This window comes from Cibotium barometz, chromosome 3 (genome assembly GCF_041138505.1).
Source record: "Cibotium barometz isolate CiBa-2024 chromosome 3, ASM4113850v1, whole genome shotgun sequence".
Taxonomy (NCBI): domain Eukaryota; kingdom Viridiplantae; phylum Streptophyta; class Polypodiopsida; order Cyatheales; family Cibotiaceae; genus Cibotium; species Cibotium barometz.
The window spans coordinates 74179257-74202972 of record NC_141048.1 but is presented as its reverse complement, the minus strand read 5'-3'; the positions used below and the strand labels follow the sequence as shown (position 1 = coordinate 74202972).

Genomic DNA, 23716 nt, shown 5'->3' with positions numbered 1-23716 from the left:
ATTACACATCCCAACACATCTACGATATGCAAGTGTCAACTCCATTACTCAACTATAAGGGTGAACCCATAAGCTCCATCCGGTCTTATGAGAGCCCTTTGTCGCCATTAAATCTAGAAGTTGACTTGCAAACAACAAGGAACAAAGAGCAAAGTTGGAAGGGATGGTTATAGAAAACCTACAGTACCTTCGGCCAAAATTGCATTTCGAGCGCGTTTCGGTCTCTGTTCGATCGCTGCAAGGTGGTTTCAAAGGCTAAACATATATGGCACCATTGCTAAGAAATGCCATTCCAGGTACAAATCATGGTTTTTATTCCATAGCTCATAGGTCTACCATTGCCCAACATGAAGTAGTAGCACACCATGAAACATGTATGGTTTTAGCACTAGTTTAGGTGTTTGCTTGTGTTTTTGTTTCTAGGTTTACTTTGTTATGTGTTATTCTTTAGTTTTTTTTTAAACTTAAAATCTATCTAAAACCCCTAGGTTTTGTCTATATTTTTGCTTGAGTTTCTTGTTTTCATGTATATCATTAATTTTAGTTGGTATTCGTGTTTAGACATAAACTTATGTTGGAAATTTTTTTTGATAGGGATGTTAAAACCTAGTGGAGAGTGTAATACCTTTCACAACTTTCCAAAGATTGACGCACCCAAAACTAGGACAACCTATAAAACCCATTGAGCCATGGAAAAAAGTAATGCTCAATTCGCTTATACAATATTCTAATAAATGCTTTGTCGCAATGCCCATGAGACAAGATATTGTGTTCTCTTGTGTGATTGGTGATGAACTGAGAGCTCCATTGATTAAGAAACCAACCTAGAGACATTGTTGGACTAATAACTTTTCTATCTTCTCTATTGAGTGTTCTTATAGTATATATTACAAGGAAATGATAGATTTGTTGAAATTTGTGGTGCCATTGAGGGAAGGTATGAGTAGAGGACTTGGATCAAAACATGCAACCATATCACACTTGGACATTATCCCACATGAGCATATTTGTAAGTGTACCCTTATATAAAAAGGATCATTTTCAAGCAATGAAAACAAACACATCTCAAGCTTCTCTATGAGTGCAAGTTAGTCACTTTGAGAAACTACAGCACTTAACCAACAATGTGTGCACTTCTATGTAAAAGAACGTCATTCAAACATTTTAATCTCATCTTTTCTATGTTGTGAGTGCTCTTAAGGTGCTCCAAAGCCGTGTTCACAATCTTGGGATAATTTCTACAACTACAAGCATCTATTATTGGTCACCATGAAATACCTCAAGATATCAACATGGATGTAGATATATTCAATACGAGATTTGGACAAGTCATAATGGACATACTAATGTGTATAGTTAGAGTTCCTTATCCCTCACAAAAATCCAATATGTCCATGATTTTTTCCCTTTGTTTAACAAAGTCACTCCTAGAAATCATCCTAATACAACCTCTGCATTCTTTAACTCTATCATCAAGTTATGACTCCATACCCTTATCTACCAGCTTTCTCTTCATCCCACAATTCACAATTTGTAAGTATGGATGGCGTTCTGCATTTAGGATTTTAAAGAAATTGCAAGATATCAAATATTCATAGGAGTACCGTGCAGGTGAAGAAGTCTTGAAGAAGAGTTTGGATTGGATGGAGCACCTTGTACGTTGTTAAATTTTTTTAATAAATAAAGTGTGTTTCTTTGAGACAATGCATGTGTAGTATCCAAAGGAAATGGAATCTCTGATGAGCTAGAAGAAGTCTTTTTGAGAACCATGCTCAGTCTCACAAACGGACCCTACTGTTAGGAAGCAAGATTAGAAAGGAGTAAGTCAACCAGGAGAAAGGGCGAATCCAAAATTAGAAGGCCATAATCCATCGGAACCATAGGCAAACCTATTTTGGACGGATATTGTCGTGGCGTTGCCTAAAAGAAGTAGGCAAAATAATAACATAACTAGCTCCACCTACTTTCTATTATTTTCACAATTGCAATAGCTGGGCGCAGAGAAAACCCACACAGCTTAACATAATCTGGAAATGGTCTTAAATTTTGTAGCATTCGAGAGTTTAGGAGCAGCAACTTTTCGTCAATGTCGGGAGAAGCACCACTTTCATGAAGACCCTTCCCCTCAATAAAGATTTGAACGACACACTTCAGAACTCCCACTGCTCACATACAATAATGGGTGATTTCTGAGTGAATTCAGAATATGGAGGATTTGGTTCATAATAGCTAATATTTCTGCTAATAGCGAGAAACACGCATGAGATCTGACCTGCGCCACATAAATACTACTGGAAAAAAATAATGATTGTATAGTGTTAAGACAGTGTGGGTAGGAATTCTAGCTTAGTGCCACTTGCTGTGTGTCGGCATGAAGCCATATGTGGAATGATTTTTAAAAGAAAAAACGTTCTCATATATATATATATATATTTGCGAACGATGAAGTTGATAAGGATGGTTGTGTCATTGCCCATAAACATTTCTGGTGGTTATGATGAGCTGTACAACTTGATTCAATGCACACCATGTTCTCACCAACAAACCCAACCTTTCTCGCGGTTGTTTCAAGCAAAGCAAGCTATGCAGTCTTTGTAACTTGAAATCTTTGGACACGAGTCGTGCCACAAAAGGGCCAACACCTGGTTCCCACTTTCCTTGAGAGCCTGTGAAGGCCAACTCACTTGTTAGGATTTGGAAACGTTCGTCCCAAAGAAAAAGTAAAAATAAAAATAAAAAATCAACAGTTAATTCGTGCAGGCCAACTCACTTGTTAGGATTTGGAAACGTTCGTCCCAAAGAAAAAATAAAAATAAAAATAAAAAATCAACAGTTAATTCGTGCATACCTTTTACTTAAAGGTCCACTATGACAGGCATCTTTACATTTTCGACCGTCTGAAAGGTTGTCCATGTAATGTTTTGCACAGTTGCTACAATACGACCTTCCACACACCTATACTCACAAAAATATTACTCAGGACATCCTTGCAAATAAAATATCATCCATATACTAAGCAAAATAATAATAAAATATCATCCATATACTAGCAAATCCATAGCAGAGGATACCGCTTCTTCTATCATTAAAGTACAACCCATCCTACTCAACAAAGGGACGAATCTCTAGAAGAGACCTTTGTCTGATTTCAGATACCCCAGTGAGGAGTATGGCTTCAAAGAGGCCACGGAAGCCCTCTATTTCAAAGATCGAAGAGCACAGCAGCACAACGATAAAGAGGGGGACTCCCTGAAGACGAAAGACTAAGAGAAGTTAATTAAATTTGAAAGCCATGGGTACAGAGTAGTGACTAGTCTGTACAATGTACATGTTATACAAAGTCTGGACTCTGTACAGTGCTGTACTCTAGTATGTAGTGACTAGTTTGTGGTATGTACAGTGCTGTACTGTAGACTGTAGTACTAGTTTGTAACTTTGTAGTATGTACCTGTACTTCAATGCTGTACAGTGTGCTGTAGCCTGTAGCCTGTAGGGAGTAGTTACTAGTATGTACTATCATCTATGTAGTATGTACATAGGGTGTAATATTTACAAAGGCCTTGAATCTGATGGACTTTTCTTTTTCTTGCAAGTTTGCAAATTGCAGGCCCCAAGAATTTTGAGAAATGGGCAGACCTAAAGGCTTAGAATGGGAGCATGTGCCCATCGTTAAGTCTCTTGGCAGGGGCATGTTCACATGCCAGTGCAAATATTGCCCCCATCAATGGAATGGAGGCCCTTTGCACATAAGGGCACATATCTTGCGTCTAACAGGCCAAGGGGTTGGCCCATGTGACAGTGCCCCCGAAAGTGCAAAAGACATATGCAGAAGGTTGCATGTTGGTTTGATGCCTCAAGGAGAAGCAGCACTAATTGATGAGCAAGTTGCAGATTTGGGTGGAACAGGTGGATCCTCAGCCTCCTTTGTGGGTGAAGATGCAATGCCTGCAGGCAAGAGACATAAAGTCTCAAATGCAAGGGAGTTTATCAAGAGCATGGCAGTTGCAAGCTAGAAAGGATGCCATAGTAGCCACCAGGAGGTTCTTTTATGCAGAGGATATCCCGCATTTCAAGGTTAAGAGTCCTTACTTCCTCGAAATGGTACGGGCTATTGGACAAGTGGGTTCTAGTTTCAAGCCACCTTCATATGATGCCTTGCGTGAGAAGGAATTGAAGAATGAGGTGAAATGCATTGACAAAGACTTGTTGGGGATACGAGAGAAGTGGAAGAAATATGGATGCACCATAGTTTGTGATGGATGGTCACATAATAGGCGGAGACCTATTATTAATGTTCTTGCTTCTTCCATACATGGCACTATCTTTCTCAAGTCTGTTGACACAAGTGGATGATACAAGTCAAGAGAGTATAGTTTTGGCATTTTGAAAGATGCAATTCTCGATGTGGGGCCAACAAATGTTGTGCAAGTATGCATGGATAATGCATCAAATTGTGTGCGTGCAGGAGAGCTCATAGAGCAAGAATGGCCATCAATCTGAATCAAACCCAAAAGCACGAAGACTTTTTGGCAAAAAGCAAGGTATCTTACAAGTATAAAAAGGATTGGACTTCTCTTGTAGTACCATGAACAAGATCATTGAAGATTGAAGGAGATCATGGAGTGTGTGTGGGCATCATTATGATCATGGAGAGCTTCTTCTTCGCCATCAACACCTTCTCCAACTTGCTTTTCAGATGTATGGTCAACCCTAGACTTGTATGGACATATGCATGGGCTATATGGACGCGTGTACCGAGCTGTACGGACATGTATGGAGCTCTACGGATAAAAATTTCAAAAACCCTAAAACTACTTTTTGGATTTTTTTTCGCCCAAAAACCATTAAAACAGGTTTTATATCAGTTTTCTTGCCAAAAAGAGCTTTTCCATGGTTTTCTTCATCGACAAGGTTATAGGAATTGTGGAGATTACTCATGGAAACTTGGACTACTTTAACTTGGATTTGAACTTGGATATAAACTTGGACATAGAGCTTGGATATGGAACATAGATCTTGGACATGTAGCATTGGACATAGAGCTTGGATATGGAACATAGATCTTGGACATGTAGCATAGACATAGAGAACTTGGACATAGAGCTTGGGCATAGAGCTTGGGCATAGAGCTTGGGCATGAAACTTAGACATATAGCTTGGACATGGATCTGGACTTGCACTTGATCTGGACATGGTTTTGGATTTGATTTTGGACTTGGAACTTGGACTTGGATTCATCGGATTTGGATTTGGTACTAGCCCGGTGAGAGATACTTGTGGGTCATCCCCGTGGTGTGCACGGCATCAGAGATCTCATGCCTCGACATCGACATCAACTTGGATATCCTACATCGGCATATCTGCATGTTTTGTATTCATTGATTGTATTGATCCTGGCCCGCATGCCCGTGGATTGTTCCTAAATAAATTTCTGAAAGGGAGCGGAGCATGTTCCCCACTCAATGTGGTGTACTATGAAAGATCCCCATTCCCTTTTCTCTCTCTCCCCTCTCTCTCTCTATATCTTTATCTCTTGGACATGTAGTTGAGTCTGTCACGACACACCCCGCTTGGCTGACATACCGGGTCTTGGCGGCCGACCTGTGGCGTTTGAGATTAGGAAACCTTGATGATATCCATGCCAAAAAGCTTACTCAAGAGAAAGAGTTATATGCGGTGATTCACGCATTGAAAATTTCAAGACATTATTTATATGGATCCAAATTTATTTTTTTTGACCAACCATGAGTCGATCAAGGGAATGATGATCCATCTTAACAATTGAATCTTCTCCAAGAAGATATACTTCCAAGTACGATAAGCATGAACTATCGCCAAAAATTCCTTATCATAAACTAGATACCTTATTTGGATAGCTGAAAACTTACGACTGTCAAAAGCAACGACACGTCCAAGCTGCATAAGAACACCATTGGAAGCGCGATTTGAAGCATCAGTCATAACTTCAAACGGAAGAGTAGGATCTCCAATTGTCATAACAGGAGTAGTAGTCAAGGTCTCTTTGAGTGCTGCAAAAGCTGCGTCTACTTCTGGGGGCCATTGAAGCCTTTCGTGCTTTGTTAACTCTGTTAGAGGGGCTGCAATTTCTGAAAATCGATACATCTTTGTGTGATAAAAGTTAGCAAGACCCAAGAAAGATCTCACATCAGAAACTGTCACTCGAATTGGCCACTTGACAATAACTTCAATCTTCTTAGGATCCGTTGAGATGCCATCTGTAAAAATGATGTGTCCCAAATACTCTAGGCGAACTTTGAAAAATTCACTCTTCTTCTTGTTGATGAAGAGAACATTGGCTTGAAGAATTGAGAAGACAATCCGAAGATGCTCTTTATGTTCACTGAGCATCTTGCTGAAGACAAGAATATCATCAGCACCTTGCAGAGGGTGAGGGTGATTGGTTTTTGAGCACGTGCATGGCACATAGATCCAGCACCGGCCAAGGTGGCCAGGGAGAGATTTTGGCAGTTATGGATTTGGGAGTGCCGACCTCTCACGCAGTTGCAGTGGGACTCGGGAGAGTGGACGTGGCATGATCCCAGAGACTGGGTGGTGACTCTGGATGCCCCTTTCTTTGCATATACAGCGAGGCTCGGCCGCAGGATCCAGATGTCGGAGATAGATGGCACACCGGCAATAGCGGCACACTGGCAGTCTTAGGGCCTATCACAACTGTTGGGGTAAAGGCATTATGCCCACCCTTATAGTGTATACAAGCCCAGAAGTTATAGTACATAGTACACTTAGTACTTTTAATGTACTAAGTGCACTATGTGTACTAGTGTAATATACATGTGTGATAGGGGAGTCACACACTCATTCTCATGAGTTGACTTATCCCCACAACTCTCTCTCTCTCTCTTCCTTCTTCTCTGTGTTTGTCTCTCACATGAAACCCTAACCCAAATTCTTCTCCCATCAACTGGTATCAGAGCCAGCTCCACCGACACGAGTGGCATGCGTGCTTTCCAATGTAGATAGACTGATTAGGTGCCTCAGCACTGGTTGGTGGCAAAGCCCACACGAGCAGCTGCGGAGTTAAAAGAGACACGGTAGCCCTGCTGTGCTGCATATTGCCGATGACTAAAAAGTCCGAATTTGTACCAGCGAAGCCCAGGCAGAACGTGCCCGCTGTGTCCATCGGAATGAGGTAGTTGGCGGCCGGCAGAGACAGCGTCGTGCCACCGGCCATGTGTAAGTCCACCGTGGGAACGTCCACCGATTGCATCCCGCCCAGCGCATAGCACGTGTCAAAGAGCGAGAAGCTGCCTGCCAGCGGGAGATTGGAGGCGCCCGCCACAAACGCATCCCGCAACGCCACATACGCCGGCGCAACCAGGCGAGTAATGGACGTGCCCGAATCTAATATCACGCCCCCGTTCCCGCTCGACTACAGTGTGAAATAGGACGGAGAGATGCTTAGCCGGGTGCCGCCCACGCTGATTCCTTGCAGCTCGACGTAGTAGAAGGTTCCCAGCCTTGGATTCTTGAGAAGAGCCGGCAGAAAATCTGTTTGCCAGATAATATGAAAACTCCGACTTGATCTGCGAAGGGAAAGAAAGGCGCCCAATCCCATCAGCACGACTCCCCCCAACACCCCTCTTTCCTGCAACAAAAATCACTGATTGATAAAAATCAGCTGATTGCAAAGGTATTTGCTTCAATTTTTTTTTGGGATTTGCAATTGAGCAGATACAATTATCAATTGAGCAGGTACAGGTGTCAAATTGCTCAAACTTCGAGCAAAATTGGCAAAATTGGGTGACATTGGTCACATTCAGGATCAATTGCTGGCAATTGGATGTCAAAATTTGGGACTTTTGATGTAATTGTGCAATTGGGCATTCATACATGCTGTATGATGTGAGAAATCGCACATTCGGCCAAAATTGCAGCAAATTGCAGTGCAGATCAAAGGGTTTTTGTGCCGATTGGGTTGATTTGCATGCAGGCACTCGCATTTGATGCTTTGGGCAATGTGTTGATTTGCATGCAGGCACTCGCATTTGATGCTTTGGGCAATGTGTTGATGCCTGTCAAGCACTCAATGTGCTTGTAAATCAAGGGGCTTTTATGTACTGGATGTATATGTGGCCAGGGGGAAGCATTGTGAAGACTCTGGATGCCTTAATGTGCGTTAATGTACCATGTATGATCAGAAATTGATCTTAAATCAAGGGGCTTTTCAAGATTTTATGCTTGTTGAGCTTGGCAAAGCAGCAGGCAAGACTTTTATGCCTTGAATCCTTAGAAATCAGCTTGCAGTCAAGGGGCTTTTGCCCAATTTCTATTCGGGACTGTTGTATGCAGTGGTCGGGACTGTAAAAGTCTGATTTTCACTCATTTGGACAGCCAGGAGAGCATTTATTGCTACTGTACTTGCTGGTACAGATTTGGTACAACTTTGTGCAAGTTTTGGCATGGCTGTACACTGATTTGAGTGAGGAAAAGGTTCAATTTCAGCTACTGTACTTGCCGGTACAGATTTGGTACATCATTGGTGAGCACTTGGTACTGTTGTGCAGTACTTTGGAAGGGCAACAGAGCACATTTAAGGTGCTGTCCTAAATCTGCAGCAACCAGATTTTGGTGATTTCATCACATACAGTGGGAGTAGAGTTGCATTCGTGCTTCCGCAGTGGGAGATAAACTTTGGGAGAACAACTGTGAGCACTTTGTGTGCTTTTGGTAAAGTGTTTGCACATCTTGCAGGGAGTCAAGCATTGACTGTGACAGGTTGCATATTGCTATGGCAACCACATGTGAGAGCTCTTCATTGCTTCACATCAAGAAGCTTGAAGGCTCACATAACTATGACATTTGGCAAACCCAGTGCTATAATGTGTTGCTCCAGAAGAAGCAACACAAGCCCATCAAAGAAAGGGGTGTAAAGCCCGCTTCTCTTACTGCTGAAGAGTGGGAAGATATGGATGAGCTGGCAAGATCTACTATCATGTTGTCTGTGTCAGACTCTTTACTTTTCAGCATTCGTGAAGAGAAGACAGCTTGGGGAATGTGGCAAAGATTGCAGGACTTGTATGCCCAGCAAAGTGCCTCAAGCAAAGTTTATTAGTTGAAGAAACTCATAGGTCTTCAAATGAAGGAAGTGGCGTCTATGGCAGCCCATCTAAATGAGTTTAATGGTATTGTCAGCCAGGTTATTAATCAAAAGTTGGCAATGGACGATGAGTTCAAAGCCACTTTTCTCTTATGCACTTTGCCAGAGAGTTGGGACACATTCAGGACAGCCACTAGCAATTCAAATGCTATGCTGTCATATGCAGATGTTGAGGGTGCTCTCCTTCAAGAGGAGATGAACAGGAAAAACAACTCTGTTGGAAAGTCCAATGCAATGAATGCACGTGGGAGATCCTAGCAAAGGGATAAAAGCCAAGAACGGGGAAGGAGCGAGTCCCGCTCCAAAAAGGACTTGGAATGCCATTATTGTGGCAAAAAGGGACACATCAAAAAGCAATGCTACAAATGGAAGAATGATCAAAAGGAAAAGAGCAAAGGAAAAGACAAAGACAAAGATGAAGCCAAAGATGCAAAGCCAAAGGGCAAAAGTGGAGTCAAGATTGAAGAAGTCAATGTGTCACATGCAGGTGACAGTGAGGATGAGGTCCTATTCACGTCTTCACTGGATGCCCATTCACTTCTTGTAGGAGATGGTCATGGTATGCACTCATGGATCATTGATTCAGGTGCATCCTTTCATGTCACAGGTTGCAAAGACTTGTTTGTCAGGTATACTGCTGGCAATGAAGGAGTAGTTTATTTGGGTGACAACCATGCATGCAAGATTCTTGGCAGAGGTGATGTGAGGCTTGTGTTTTCAGATGGCTCACAGCTTATGCTCCATGATGTCAGGCATGTGCCTGAGATCAAGAAGAACCTGCTTTCTATTGGACAGCTTGATGATGCTGATTATATTACCACATTTGGTCGTGGAAAGTGGAAGATTAGTAAGGGCTCACTGGTTGTTGCCAGAGGCTCTAAGGTGGACACTCTTTACTTCATGCATGCAGGTGTTTGTCACCATGCTAATGTAAATGCAACCGAGCTGCCGGAAATCTCTATGTGGCATAGCCGGTTGGGACACATGAGTGTCAAAGAAATGGAGCAATTGTCTCGTTTTGGTTACTTGCCTTCTCTAAAGTTTTCAAGTTTTCAGTTTTGTGAGCATTGTATATATGGCAGGCAACTGCAGTGCCCCCACAAGAAAGCTCTTGGACAGAAAGATGCTCAGTTAGAGCTTGTGCATACAGATGTATGTGAGATGCCTCAGCTTTCTTTGGGAGGGGCAAAATACTTTGTGTCTTTTATTGATGATGCCACACGCAAGGTGTGGGTTTATCCTCTTCGTTTGAAGAGTGATACATTCTCAGTGTTTCAGAAGTTTGTTGCTCATGTTGAGAATTAAACTGGCAAAACACTGAAGGCTTTGCGTTCCGACAATGGTGGAGAGTATATGTCCAAACAGTTTCAGGACTTTTGTGATGCTAAAGGCATCAAGAGGGAGCTCTCTACTCCTTGTGATCCTCCACAAAACGGGACAGGAGAGAGAATGAACAGGACCATTCAGGAGAAGGTCCGTTCTATGTTGTCACATGCTGCGTTACCTCATGGTTTTTGGGCTGAAGCTGTTATGACAGCCGTTCATCTTATAAACAAGTCACCCAACACGAGGCTTGGTGGGAAAGTGCCAGAGGAAGTATGGATAGGGAAGCCTCCGTCAGACAAGCACTTGAGAGTGTTTGGTTGCGTTGCGTACGTGCACATACGCAGGGAAATGCGCACCAAACTTGATCCTAAGTCTCACAAATGCATATTCCTAGGATATGGTGACAGAGGTGAAATGGAGTATAGACTTTGGGATCCCGTGAATAGAAAGATTATACGCAGCAATGATGTCATTTTTTATGAAACATGCATGTATAAGGAGCCTGCAAGGCAACAGGAGCCTGGCAGAGTCATCTTTGATGATGATGGACATCGTGGACAACAACCAAGGGCTGTAAATCAGCCATTACAGCAACAAAACCAGCCCTTAAATGGTGCTGAAAATGGTCCAAATGGACAGCCAGAGATGGCAGAAAATATCCCTATGGATATGCCACAGTTAGAGGAGATACCGGGCATGATTTTTCAGCCTTATGGCACGGAACAGGAGCCACCAATAGGTGATATGCAGGCTGGACAGCAACCTGCAAATGATGGTCATTGGGTACGGAGGTCCACAAGACCCTCCAGAGCCCCTGACAGGTTTGTTCCAGGGGTTGACTACTTGATGCTCACTGACTGTGGGGAGCCCTCATGTTATAAGGAGGCTTTACAGAGGGCAGATAAGACTCTATGGGAGCGTGCTATGAAGTCAGAGATGGATTCTCTGCACAAAAATGGAACATGGAAGTTGGTGCATTTGCCTAAAGGCAAGAAGGTTTTGCCATGCAAGTGAGTTTACAGGCTCAAAGTTGCACCTAATGCAAAGCCAAGATACAAAGCCAGGTTAGTGGCTAAGGGCTTCAAGCAGGAATATGGTGTGGACTTTGATGAGATCTTCTCTCCAGTGGTCAAAATGACCACACTTAGAGCTGTATTAGCTTTGGTTGCTCATGATGATCTGGATTTGATTCAGATGGATGTGAAGACTGCTTTTCTTCACGGTGATCTCCATGAGGAGATATATATGCAACAGCCAGAAAGTTATGCAGTATATGGAAAGGAGAAGCTTGTATGCAAGCTGAAAAAGAGTCTTTATGGGCTCAAACAGGCATCAAGGGAATGGTATCATAAATTTGATACATTCATGAAATCCCAGTACTTCAGGAGAAGTGACATAGATCACTGCTTATACACCAAGAAAGCTTTGGATGGCAGTCTATTGATCCTTATCTTGTATGTTGATGATATGTTGATTGCCGGGAAATCTCGTAAAGAGATGGATGCCTTGAAGAAGAGGCTGCATCAAACCTTTGATATGAAGGATTTGGGTGATGCAAATCACATTTTGGGTATGCGGATACTTCGGGACAGAAATCAGCATGTGTTGTATTTGTCTCAGAAAGAATACATTGGCAAAGTTTTGTAGAGGTTCAATATGGACGGGGGGAAGAAGACTAGTACTCCTTTGCCTCCATATGTGAAACTCAGTGCTATGGACAGCCCACAGTCGAAAAGTGACAGGGCTGATATGGCCGTATGCTTCAGCTTGTGGCAGTCTCATGTATGCCATGGTTGCTACTAGGCCGGACATTGCATTTGCAGTGGGAGTGGTTTCTAGAGACATGGCCAAACCTGGCAAGAAGTTCCATTGGAAAGAGTGCATAGGCTCAAGATCGGTCATTATTGGTGCTTCTACAGCCGTGTACAGTTTAGCCCGACTCTTGGTTCTTTGAGATCTTGTGTTTGGCTTATCATCAGTCCAAAGTCAATCTCTTCAAAGTAATAAAGCAAATACTATTCCGGTAACGGGATAGGGGGCCCTTCCGTGGGTACTTCGGGACTCCATACGGTGTACAGTTTCTCTCTCTCTCTCTCTCTCTCTCTCTCCATAGTGTACCCCCCCTCACTATATTCACACCCTATAAGGGTTTCTGTTTCCAGTTTCATTTTCTAGGTGCCAGTAGTATCATCTTTATTTTTCATTTTCTGGTTTTTTATCCAGACATTGTATCAGATCCACCATGATGTAACTTTTTGGTCTCATAGGTCATTATGGCCTTTTGAAGACGTTAATATAACATTTCATTTTCATTTCTCTCTCTCTCTCTCTCTCTCTCTCTCTCTCTCTCTCTCTCTCTCTCTAAATCTCTTAAAGTTTGAAGTCACAAAAGTGGATTGCTAAACTCGCGAAACTCAAGATATAGAATGCGGTGTGAGACTTGTGTGACAGGATCCTTAATTACGAATACTTCCGCTGCATGTTACATTGGTATCAGATTCAGCTTGTCCACACACCGCATTCTAGTGTAAGGGCATTCTTGGATGGTTAGATTGCGTTCCGGCACGACCACTGACTTCAGCATCGTGTCTACATGGGAGAGTACACACGAGTCGGAAGACGTCTTCCCCGAAGGAGACCTTGCTCTTTCGACTACCGCAGATACCATAGCTCTACTCAGAGCTCTGTACTAGCTTCTTATGGAGCATCTCCAACTCTTGGAGGCAATAGTAGCATGACCTCCTCCTCCTCTAGCAACCCCCGACTACATCTCCCTCCTCTTTCAGATGGAACAACAAAGAAGAGAAGACGAGGTTCGATGGAGAGAAGAAAGAGCTGAAGCTGAAGCAAGAAGAAAAGAAGAAAAAGCTGAAGCTGAATCAAGAAAGCAACAAGAAAAAGCAGATAGACGGGACTATGAGGAAGTCCAACGCAGGATCGAAGAAGACCGGCATCAAGCTGAACTCGCTGCTCGGGAGAACCAACGAGAGCTCGATCGAGAATATATGTTACTCGAGCACCAAAGGAAAAAGGAGGCCATACATTTGAGGTATCAGCACCTCTCTTCAGTTTTCTCGACCATAGGTGCCACTAGCCAGCAGCTCATACCGTCGTTCGAACTCAACCAAATTTTAGTAAGTATGATGATAAGTGTGATCATTTAGCAGTTAATCAATTCATTCATCAATTTACTGCTCATTTTCCTTTAGCTAGGACTATAGATCCTTAGAATAGAGTCCACGTAGCGGCTCCCCACCTTATGGGTGAGGCAGTCACTTGGTGGCAGCATTGGTCTAGCCTCCCCAGTATATGACCGGTCTGGTAGATGAGTTCTATGGACTCAAACAGAACGGGTCACCCGTGCTTCAGTTTTCCGGCAAGGTTATAACTTTAGCACAACAGTTAGAGTTATGTGAGCAAGCCAAGATGGATCAATTCATTTGTGGATTAGATCCTAATATCCGGTTCACAGTTCGTAACTTTGAACCCAGTACATGTGATCGGGCCTTGACTCTGGCTTAAAATGAAGAAACGAAGATGAACGGACGCAAGCCTAAGCAATCGTCACAGTCTAGTACTAAACCCCAGTAGCAGGAATCTGCTATGCAGCCTGGGAAGGATGGCAATAATAGCTCTAGTTCAGGGGTTAAGAAGAATAAGGAATCCAACCCTAAGAAAACCCTTGAGGAAAAGGCTAAAGCAAGCATCACTGGAGGCTATCTTCCTCCATAGGAGCAACGGGAATACTAGTTAGACAAAGCTCCTTCTGCCACAGTTGGCATAGCATCTCCAGCTCCTTCAACCCCGCTTACTACCCATAGTTGTCAGGTCCGAAACGAAGGTACAAAAAAACGGTACCGGTATGGGGCTTTTAAATTTTGAAAAATAAGTTCGATTGAGGTACAATCCACTTTAAAAAACACTTGAAAAAAAGATATTTGTACACATTTAGAGACGCAAAGTCTAGAGAAGTTGTAATTTGTCATAAACTAGAAAAAAGTTAAAACACTAGTACAAAAACTCAAGAGTCATGAAGAATGAACACTGAACATGCCATAAATAAGAGTCGTGGCCCATGGCCTATCTGCTCTCCATCTCAACCATAAACGACCAAGGTTTAAAGGTTGAATTTGAAGATAGGAAGTGTTTGGTAAAAGACCCATCAAAGGGTTATGAAATAGTCACTTCCGGAACACGATACAAAGGCTTGTATAAGCTGGACAGCTATGACGAGCATACTTATGATGCAAATACAGTGGCTGCCCACACTCCTGCTATGCATGATGCAGAGCTATGGCATGCTCGTTTTGGGCATGTAAATTTTCGGAGTTTGATGCTTTTGCAAAAGCATCATATGGTTGATAATATGCCGCCTCTTGAGTCTCCAACAAGACATGTATGTGAGGGGTGTATTTTGGGAAAGATGCATCGAACACCATTCCCCACGGATGGAGCTGTTAGAGCTAAAAGTAAATTACAGCTCATACACAGTGATGTATGAGGTCCAATGTGGACACCATCCATAGGGGGGCATCTTTATTTCGTCACATTCATTGATGACTACTCCAAGTTTGCTTGGGTTTACCCCTTGAAAGCGAAAGCAGAGGTGTATACATGCTTTCGACACATTGTAGCAATGGCTGAAAATATGTGTGGATGTAAAGTCCAAACACTCCACTCAGATAGAGGTGGAGAATACATGTCAAATGCATTCAAGGATTATATGCTTCAACAGGGCATCAAACACCAATGTACTGTGCCTCATACACCGCAGCAGAATGGTGTAACTGAGAGGAAAAACAGGTCTCTCATGGAGATGGTAAGATGCATGGTGAAAGCACAAAAGCTGCCTCACAATTTTTGGATGGAAGCTATAATGGGTACAACTCACGTGATGAACAAGTGTCCAACAAAAGCTTTGAAAACCATAACACCATTTGAGGCTTGGTATAGCTGAAAGCCAAAAGTGGATTATCTGCGTACATTTGGGTGTTTGGCGTATGCACATGTGCCAGAACAACTCCGAATAAAGCTAGATGATAAAGCAATGAAATGCATTTTTGTGGGCTACAGCAATGAGAGCAAAGGATACTGTCTTTATAATCGAACAACACGCAAGATTTTTGTCAGTAGAGATGTGGTATTTGCTGAAAATTAAGTACAGCCCATGTACAGCTTGTATAAAAGTCATGATACAGGCATACAGGACATGTTTCATGGACTATTACCAATTGCAATTAGGGGGGATTCAAATCAGCCAGCCCCTACACAAGAAAATCCTCATGTAGACATGTGGAACAGCCAACAATTCAGCCCCCTTCTATGGAAGAAGTAGAAGATCTTGTCACGGAAGCGCAAACAACCATAGACACAGCCAAATCGGTGTCAAGATGGTTGCTAAAAACCTTGCAAGAAAGCAAATTTGCAGCTCCACTCACAGGTAGAACAAGGGCTAGTTCCAGCCATGCATTGAATATGCATCATGGGGAGTCTGCATTAGCAGCCATGGGTGGTCTCTTTGATTCAGAAGAGCCTTCTTCTTATGAAGAAGCACGTGAGAATGAGCACTGGGTGCAAGCCATGCAGGATGAAATCTCTTCTATCATGAAGAACAATACTTGGGATCTTGTGGACTTGTCGAAAGGCAAGCATGTCATTGGAACAAAGTGGGTGTACAAGGTCAAAAGGAAGTCTAATGGTACTATTGACAGGTACAAAGCAAGACTTGTGGCTAAAGGCTACTCTCAAAAAAAGGGGAATAGATTATGAGGAGACTTTTGCTCCTACTTCGAGAATGACTACAATAAGATCAGTGATTGCATTGGCTGCACATAAAGGATGGAAAGTGCATCATCAATTGGACATCAAAACTACATTCTTAAATGGGGATGTACAGGAGGAAGTATATGTAAATCAACCCATTGGTTTTGTAGTTCCTAGTGAGGAACATAAAGTATGCAGGTTACACAAAGCATTGTATGGGTTAAAGCAAGCTCCAAGAGCTTGGTATGATAAAATACATGCTCATCTAACCAGCCAAGGTTATGTGAATAGTCCAGCTGAAAGCACATTGTATGTGAAGAAAACCAGTGCCGATATTCTCATAACCATCTTGTATGTAGATGACATGCTCATAACAGGGACTAGCAAAGCACAAATTTCAGATTTCAAGGCTGATTTGAAAGCTGAATTTGATATGTCAAATTTGGGGCCTTTACACTACTATCTCGGCATACAGTTTATACATAAAGATGATGGCATTGTTATGCAGCAAACTAAGTACATAAAAGTTTGCTAAAAAGGTTTCACATGGATGAATGTAAGCCAATTTCTACTCTAGTAGAACCAGGTGTACGGTTTACTATGCAACCCACTGTTGCCACATCTACTTGCGAGGTTGAGTACAGGGCAATCTTCACAGCTACAGTAGATTTTGTATAGTTGAGGAGATTATTGACTGATCTTCGTGAGTGTCAACAAACACCCACCATCATTCTCACTGATATCTAGAGTGCTATGGCCGTGGCACAAAATCCCGTATTTCATGCACGTACCAAGCACATTGAGATTCATTATCACTATCTCAGAGAGAGGTTACATGCAGGGGAGATCAGTTTATCTTATGGCCCTACACAGGATAATATTGCAAATCTATTCACAAAGGCTTTACCTCGAGAGAAGTTTGAAGCTTTCCGCAAAGCTTTGGGCTTACTCTCATACAGAGAGTGATCTGCTACCTTGTACAGGTTCACACTTTCACTACAAGGAGGATTTGTAGGCATATGCTCACTTATGGTAGTGCTACCTGTGAACAGGGCTTAACCAAGGACACTTTTTCCCATGTGGTTTTTCCCATTGGATATCAAGTGTGAAAGGAAACTCTATCCATATAAGGATATCAAGTGTGAAAGGAAACTCTATCCATATAACTTTTGTACTTCTATATTATATGGATGTGACACACATGCAAGGGTTGACTTGCATTTTGTGATCACCACACATTTAGTGTTTAGCTCCCTCTCTCTCTCTCTCTCTCTCTCTCTCTCTCTCTCTCTTTTGTGTGAGGTTGTGTGTGAGTGTGTGAGTCCACCAACAATGCTACTGCAAATCTCCTAGCATTGGCATGAGCTTGGTCGCCAAACACCTGCAGGTGGGACTGTGACTAGAACTACTACAATATGATGGTGGGAGACCTGAAGGGCATGGCCTCCCCCATCCTCCTCGTAAGTCCTAACCACTCTAGCCTCGGTGGCCCAAGCGACAGACAGTACCCCAAGTGATAATCTGGGTCGATTCCGTGTCCATAGCAAATATGCGGAGAATCCGCTGCGCAATCCCAAAGGCAATGTCACACTGAGACTCCTGGAGGTGGCCGCACCTCGGGCAATTTGCTGGTCACCCTCCAACTGCCAGCCAAGTACCCACTGCTAGACCCCTGTGTGTCGTCAACCAAAGGAAGAGAGTGATCTTCCTCGGCTGAAAGCTGTCCCAAAGCCTCTTCCAGAAATCTGAAAGGAAGCGTTGTTGATGGGAGAAGAATTAGGGTTAGGGTTTCATGTGAGAGACAAACACACAGAGAGAAGAAGAGAGAGAGAGAGAGAGAGAGTTGTGGGGATAAGTCAACTCATGAGAATGAGTGTGTGACTCCCCTATCACACATGTATATTGCACTAGTACACATAGTGCACTTAGTACATTAAAAGTACTAAGTGTACTATGTACTATAACTTATGGGCTTGTACACACTATAAGGGTGAGCATAATGCCTTTACCCCAACACCCGGGAAGGTTACAAATCTAAGGCTAAGGTATGGGCTGTTTGGGACTGTTCTAAGCTATGTATGAATGCTAAAAATGAATGAATGAATGCGGGTTACCTTCACCGAAGTGAAGTGGCAAAATGATGATGATATGTATGTAGAAAACGCAGGCCTTTTGATGGGCTGAATGCTGGGAACTGTTGCGTTTTGTTGATGGAGGCTGAGTGCTCATGCGTAGATGCTCCTAGATGTTGTAGGATGAAACGCTGGTTGAAAATGCTGAGGGCAGAAGTGATCGAGATGCTAAATGGTCAATCGGTGATGCTCCTTAGGCTAAAGGCTCCAACGGTTGATGCTTGACTGCTGAATTATGAGATGATGGATGGAATGGTGCAAAGAAAGTCTATTTATACTAACTATGAGCTGGTCGGTTGGCATTTAATGCTGGCCGACTGTATCATAAATTGCTACACGACTTGTTCATCATGGATAATGGTATTAAATGCTGAAAAATATGGGAAAAAAGCCAGAGAAAATCCTAATAAATATCCTAAAATTACCAAATGCTATTTCAAGGCTTCTACAATGGTCTATGTGCAATGGATGAATGATATGCAATATGCAAAGTGCTTTCTAATGCAAACCCTAAGGTTTCTACTGACTCTACATGCATGAATGATTCTCTTCAAGTGGGTTAAGGGACTTGACTGACTCACTCACTCACTATGGCTGAAGAATGACCTACGTAGCTCGTGCCTGACATATCCTAGACTGAGGATTACAAGGGGGTCACGGCGTACGACAAATATTATCCTAAAGGGTACTAATATTGTACAATGTTGCACTGATGATGATGAGTCATCCTATCACCATGCACTATAGTGCAGAGTGCATGTGACAAGTACACACAGGATCAAGTCACTGATGCAACTGCAAGAAAGAACACAAAAGTGGACACACACAAAACTCTCTTTTTTCCATTTTTTTCTTTTTTTCTTTTGTTCTTTTTTTGTGGGCTTTAAAAAGCCCCTTCATCAGCAATAAAGTTGGCTTCCTGTGTGGAAGACGATGTCTCCTCGGTGATGCTGGCAGCTTCCTTTTTGTGGTAGCACTACTTCTCATTGTGGTTGCTTTTTTCCCACAATGTTTGCACGGCTTCTTTGAGTAACACTCTTTTTCTATATGGTTGTTTTTGCCACAAAGGGAACACTTTGCATCTTTGAAGTTTTCTTTGTAAAGAAGGAGCTCTCTCCTTGTACTTACTTGTTCTTGAACTTCTTTTCTTGGTGAGATTTGGAAGATTCTTTACTGTCGTGATGAGGTTTTCATAAGAATCTTCAAGCATTGATTTGATCAAGACTGCTACGGCCACAACCTCTTCCACCTTGGCTTTGCGTGCAGCAAGCTGGTTCATCAAGGATTTCATCCAGTTCACATGAGCATCAAAGCTACATCATCAAACCATAGAACTCAATTTGCAGAGACTTTAGAGTTCTTACATTGTGCTCCAAAGAATTTATCCAGCATTTCATAAGCTTCTTTAGAAGTCGGGAGATAACCGATATGATGTAAGAAGTTGTCAGACATGCCTAAGGCTTTCTAATCTCGGAGCTTCGCCTTCAGCTTCAAGCATCTTATCGTTCCCCTCAATGAAAGGCCAGAGGCCTTCATGCATCAAGCTGAATTTCAGCCTTGGTATCCCAAATATGAAAGTTATCTCCGTCAAACTTTTCAATGACCAGATGTGAACCCGTCATGATGGAGACAAGGGGTCTTAGCTCTTATAGATGATGAGCCAATGTCTACCCTTACCGAGATGGTGCTATATGCCCAAATTCCCAAAAATGAGTTTCAGCTTATGAAACCCTAAAAAATTAGGGTTTTCAACCAAGGGGCTTTTTCATTTTAATGCTCTAGCAAGGTCTATAGAGCATGAGCTCAATGACATAAATGTACTTTCAATTTGAAAAAACATAGCCTGAAAATTAAGGGGGTTCCGATGAGGTCGGGGTGGAGGGTGCTGCAAGGAGGAAAGCCGGAACAGTGGATGGTGATGGCCGGCCGGCCGGCCGGGCGGGAGGGGGATCTAGAGACTGTGAGGACGGGACTGCCAAAGACTTTGAAGTGTCTGAGGGCCTCGCGGGAAACAAGATGCCTGGAGTGGGATCGTGAGACGAGGCATCTCCAGAAAGAGGGGGTCGACGGCATGTTCCTCAAGGTTACTTTGGGGGGGGGGGGGGTGGCATCATCGTTGGGGGGGTGCAGATGCTGCGATAAATGCTCGTAAAACAGTTCTCTGACAAAATCGTATCCTCCTATGGCCTACAAGAGTGGCGCACCCGGAGGCGCCACTCTGCTTTGGAAATTCGATGGTGGTCTAGCCTCAGACCAGTATACATCCCTATGGTCCCCTTTGTCTATGTTGTACTAGCATTTGGATATTGATTACAGTCTGAGTATGCTGATGTACGGTTTTCAACCTGCATCTCCGATAACCAAGGGACTTAAGGGTATTTGGATTGATGCGGCTAGAGATTTCGGAGATAGGTAGTCGGTGCATCGGGTGCTATCAAGAGTGCTCAGGATCGAGCACAGTTGTATTATGATTGGAGGCAATCCATAGGGAGTTACCCACTGGAATACTGGGTTGTTTGAGAGTACCCCAAAGTTCTAAGACGTTACACTCGGGGAAGGTTGGGAAGTTATTCCCTAGGTACGAGGTATTATGTCGTAGCTAGCAAACAATTGTCTCCACGATTTCAAGTTTTCAAACTTCTTGAGGAGTTGGGGGATTGAGGGATTGCTATGTTCCTCAAGGTTCCGGTTTGTCTTCTTTCCACAATGATAGTCCGGAGGAATAGCAGCTTTCCCTTGCTTTATTTCCAAGAGTGGAAATGTCTGACAAAGAATACTGGCTATTTATGGCCAAACAGTTATTTATGGCAGCAATAGCCACTGCATAAGATGAGACTTGGGTTATTATTGTTCAGAGAGAGTTACTCACTCTGTGGTCTATGATGGACCAGGATTACCGTCAAGAACATGATTGGATTTGAGGGATCACGGCAGACGGTCATGCCAAAGGTCCCAGTAGGCAGGCGTTGGTGGTATACCAGTGCTGACTGCCATAGTTCATGGGATCGGAGCCTTAGCCTCCGGCTCCGGGGTGATTCCAGATGGAATCTATAATCTCTACAATCTCTGTGACTCCTCTAGTTACACATGTCCAATACCATAAAGAGACAAGGCATAGGGACCGGAGCATGTAAACATGTATGCCAAAATAGGTTACACAATACATTCAACTTTAGATGGCTATGAGGCAAAGGAGACCCTGCAAATTTAAAATAATGTCGTTGAAATAGACTAAAACTTAAAGGCTTTGATTGGTAGACTACATCTTTTCATACCTGTGCTGGTTTCCATCAAGACATGGCATGACAAATTATGTCATGTAAACATGCTCAAAAATCCAACGAGTGTTGAAGGTCTCTGTTCCACACCATGGCCAAGGACCTGCAGCTATCTTGACCATATAGTAGAACAAAAAGACATCGTGTAAAACATCAATGGTATCTCCTTGTAAAGATGGTAAAGCTACATGTCGATGTTTGATTTCATAAGAATCTCTATGCTCAGGATTTCATCACCTGTACCCCTTCCCCATTCAAAGGGAGGGTGGCAGATGTAGGAGGTTACTAGCAACTGAGATGTGTCCCCACTGAAGTGCAAGAGACCAGGCGAAAGAAAGGAAGAAACTGTAACGTAAGCTAGTGATAACCCCCACAGTATCTCTGCGACCTCTTCACCCATGTGGGTAGCTCTGGACACACCACTGTGCCTTTCGCAAAACACTTCTTGTTCTTGAATTATGTGAAGTTTCTTACTTGTAGTTGAAAGTTTGAATTTGGTCTTCTTGCAATTTAGCACCGTCATAATGACAGCCGGCCACTATCAGTAATGTGGATCCATTACTGATCGAGAGCTATTCAACAACCTTCTCTTGTCGAAAAGCAAGGAAGAGGCTTGGAAGAATCCTCTTAGTTTAAGAGATGAGAAAGCATTGACAAGGTGGGGGATTGGCTCACCAAGAAGACGTTTATTCTAAGGCTGACGAAAGCATTGACGAGGTGGGGGATTGGCTCACCAAGAAGACGTTTATTCTAAGGCTGACCAAGACACTTGTGACATGCGGCCTGAGGTAGCATGGCAGAGACTGTAGAGACGACGCAGGCATGCGAGAGAGAAAAGAACATGAACGAGGGTTGAGTTAGATGGGGGGACGGGCAGGGAACTATGGAGAAGGCTACGATTGAACTTACCAGGCAGCGGCACTTGAAGAAGATGGTGTAGGAAGAGCAAGTTGAGCATTGATTGGAAGGGTGGACTCTCGATGTGGAAAAGGCACGGGCTTCAGGACTGCTCCTCTTGTCACGAGCGTATAAGTAGGGCAGCTGAGGCTTGAATGGAGAGCGGTCGGGGCTGAGGGAGCGTTTGGAACCGGACCGCTGCTCGTCTTCAGAGTGCAAGTAGAAGGTAGGACGGGCGCTGCTGCTTCTGCCCCTGCTCTTGCCTCTTAGGCCGGGAAACGAGAAACTGAAGGAGAGCTTGGCTATCGAAGAGAAAACAGATCCTTTCATCCTGTAACTCTGGCCTGCCACTTGCACATCAGACTTGAGCTCGGCTTCCGCCACGATGGCTTTGAGGTTGCCGCTGATGGAATAGCAGGGGTCTACGATGTCCTTGAGGGAGAGATCGTAAGAGCTCTCGGATATGTGCTCGTAGAGCTTCTGAAGCTCTTGTTTGCTGTGTAAAGGATCTATGTTCTCTCTTCCGGGGCGCGGGTAGGAGGTAGAGCCTGGGCGCCACAAATGATCATCGCTGGCGGTGGTAGGCGGAAAGTTACGATCTGGCGAATCGAATCCCATGATTTTGAGTGTTGAAGTAGCAAGGGGGCACGTTAACGCAGATGGAAACCAGCTGGGTAGTGGTGGTTGCAAAGGCGTCCAGAGGCGGTCGTTTCAAATCTCTTCTTCGCCGCTGCTGCATGACCCCCGCTCCTTGCCATATACGTCTTCTGCTCGTGTCTGCGCCCCGCCCTTGTTGCCATACGTCTTCTTCACGGGGCCCCACCACCCTTGTTGCAATGAGTGAGGATTCTGCTGCACGAATCATCTGTCTCTGTGGGCAAGAAAAAATGTGACCCTTTTAAAAGAGACACGTCAGCTCAAACAACCAAAAGCAGATACAGAATCCTCTGCTTCCTCGATTTGAGGGGGGGGAGGGGGGGGGTGCCCCCACCACCCACCTACCCCACTGACCCAGTCAGTGCAACAAAGCGCAGTGCACCACAGCACTTGCACTTGTTGTTGTTAGTGCACTGATGATCGCCCTCGTCATGACGGCGGAGGCCAGCGGAGCCGGAGCACTTGGCCCAATTGGCTTCCAGCCAAGGCCCAAAAGTCTTCAAAGACCTGTCCACAAGCAATAA

General features: G+C 43.6%; 1 protein-coding gene across 1 annotated transcript; it reads right to left on the bottom strand.

Moving 5' to 3' along the window:
* Window positions 1-1656: 1656 nt before the first annotated feature.
* On the bottom strand, window positions 1657-23472 carry LOC147640518 (uncharacterized). Its single transcript, XM_086781544.1, has 3 exons — window positions 22548-23472; window positions 2849-2955; window positions 1657-2666 (listed from the first exon to the last, which is right to left on the bottom strand). The coding sequence occupies exons 1-3, from the start codon at window positions 23151-23153 to the stop codon at window positions 2582-2584; spliced, it is 798 nt and encodes a 265-aa protein (XP_086637670.1). The 5' UTR covers window positions 23154-23472; the 3' UTR covers window positions 1657-2581.
* Window positions 23473-23716: the final 244 nt, after the last annotated feature.

Excerpts from the sequence above, each read along its gene's own strand:
- LOC147640518 (XM_086781544.1), bottom strand. The coding sequence starts at position 23,153 with ATGGGATTCGATTCGCCAGATCGTAACTTTCCGCCTACCACCGCCAGC. Across the intron at positions 2,956-22,547 it reads TCTTCAAGTGCCGCTGCCTG|GTGTGTGGAAGGTCGTATTG; the intron begins GTAAGTTCAATC and ends TTGTGAGTATAG. Across the intron at positions 2,667-2,848 it reads AGTGGACCTTTAAGTAAAAG|GCTCTCAAGGAAAGTGGGAA; the intron begins GTATGCACGAAT and ends TGGCCTTCACAG.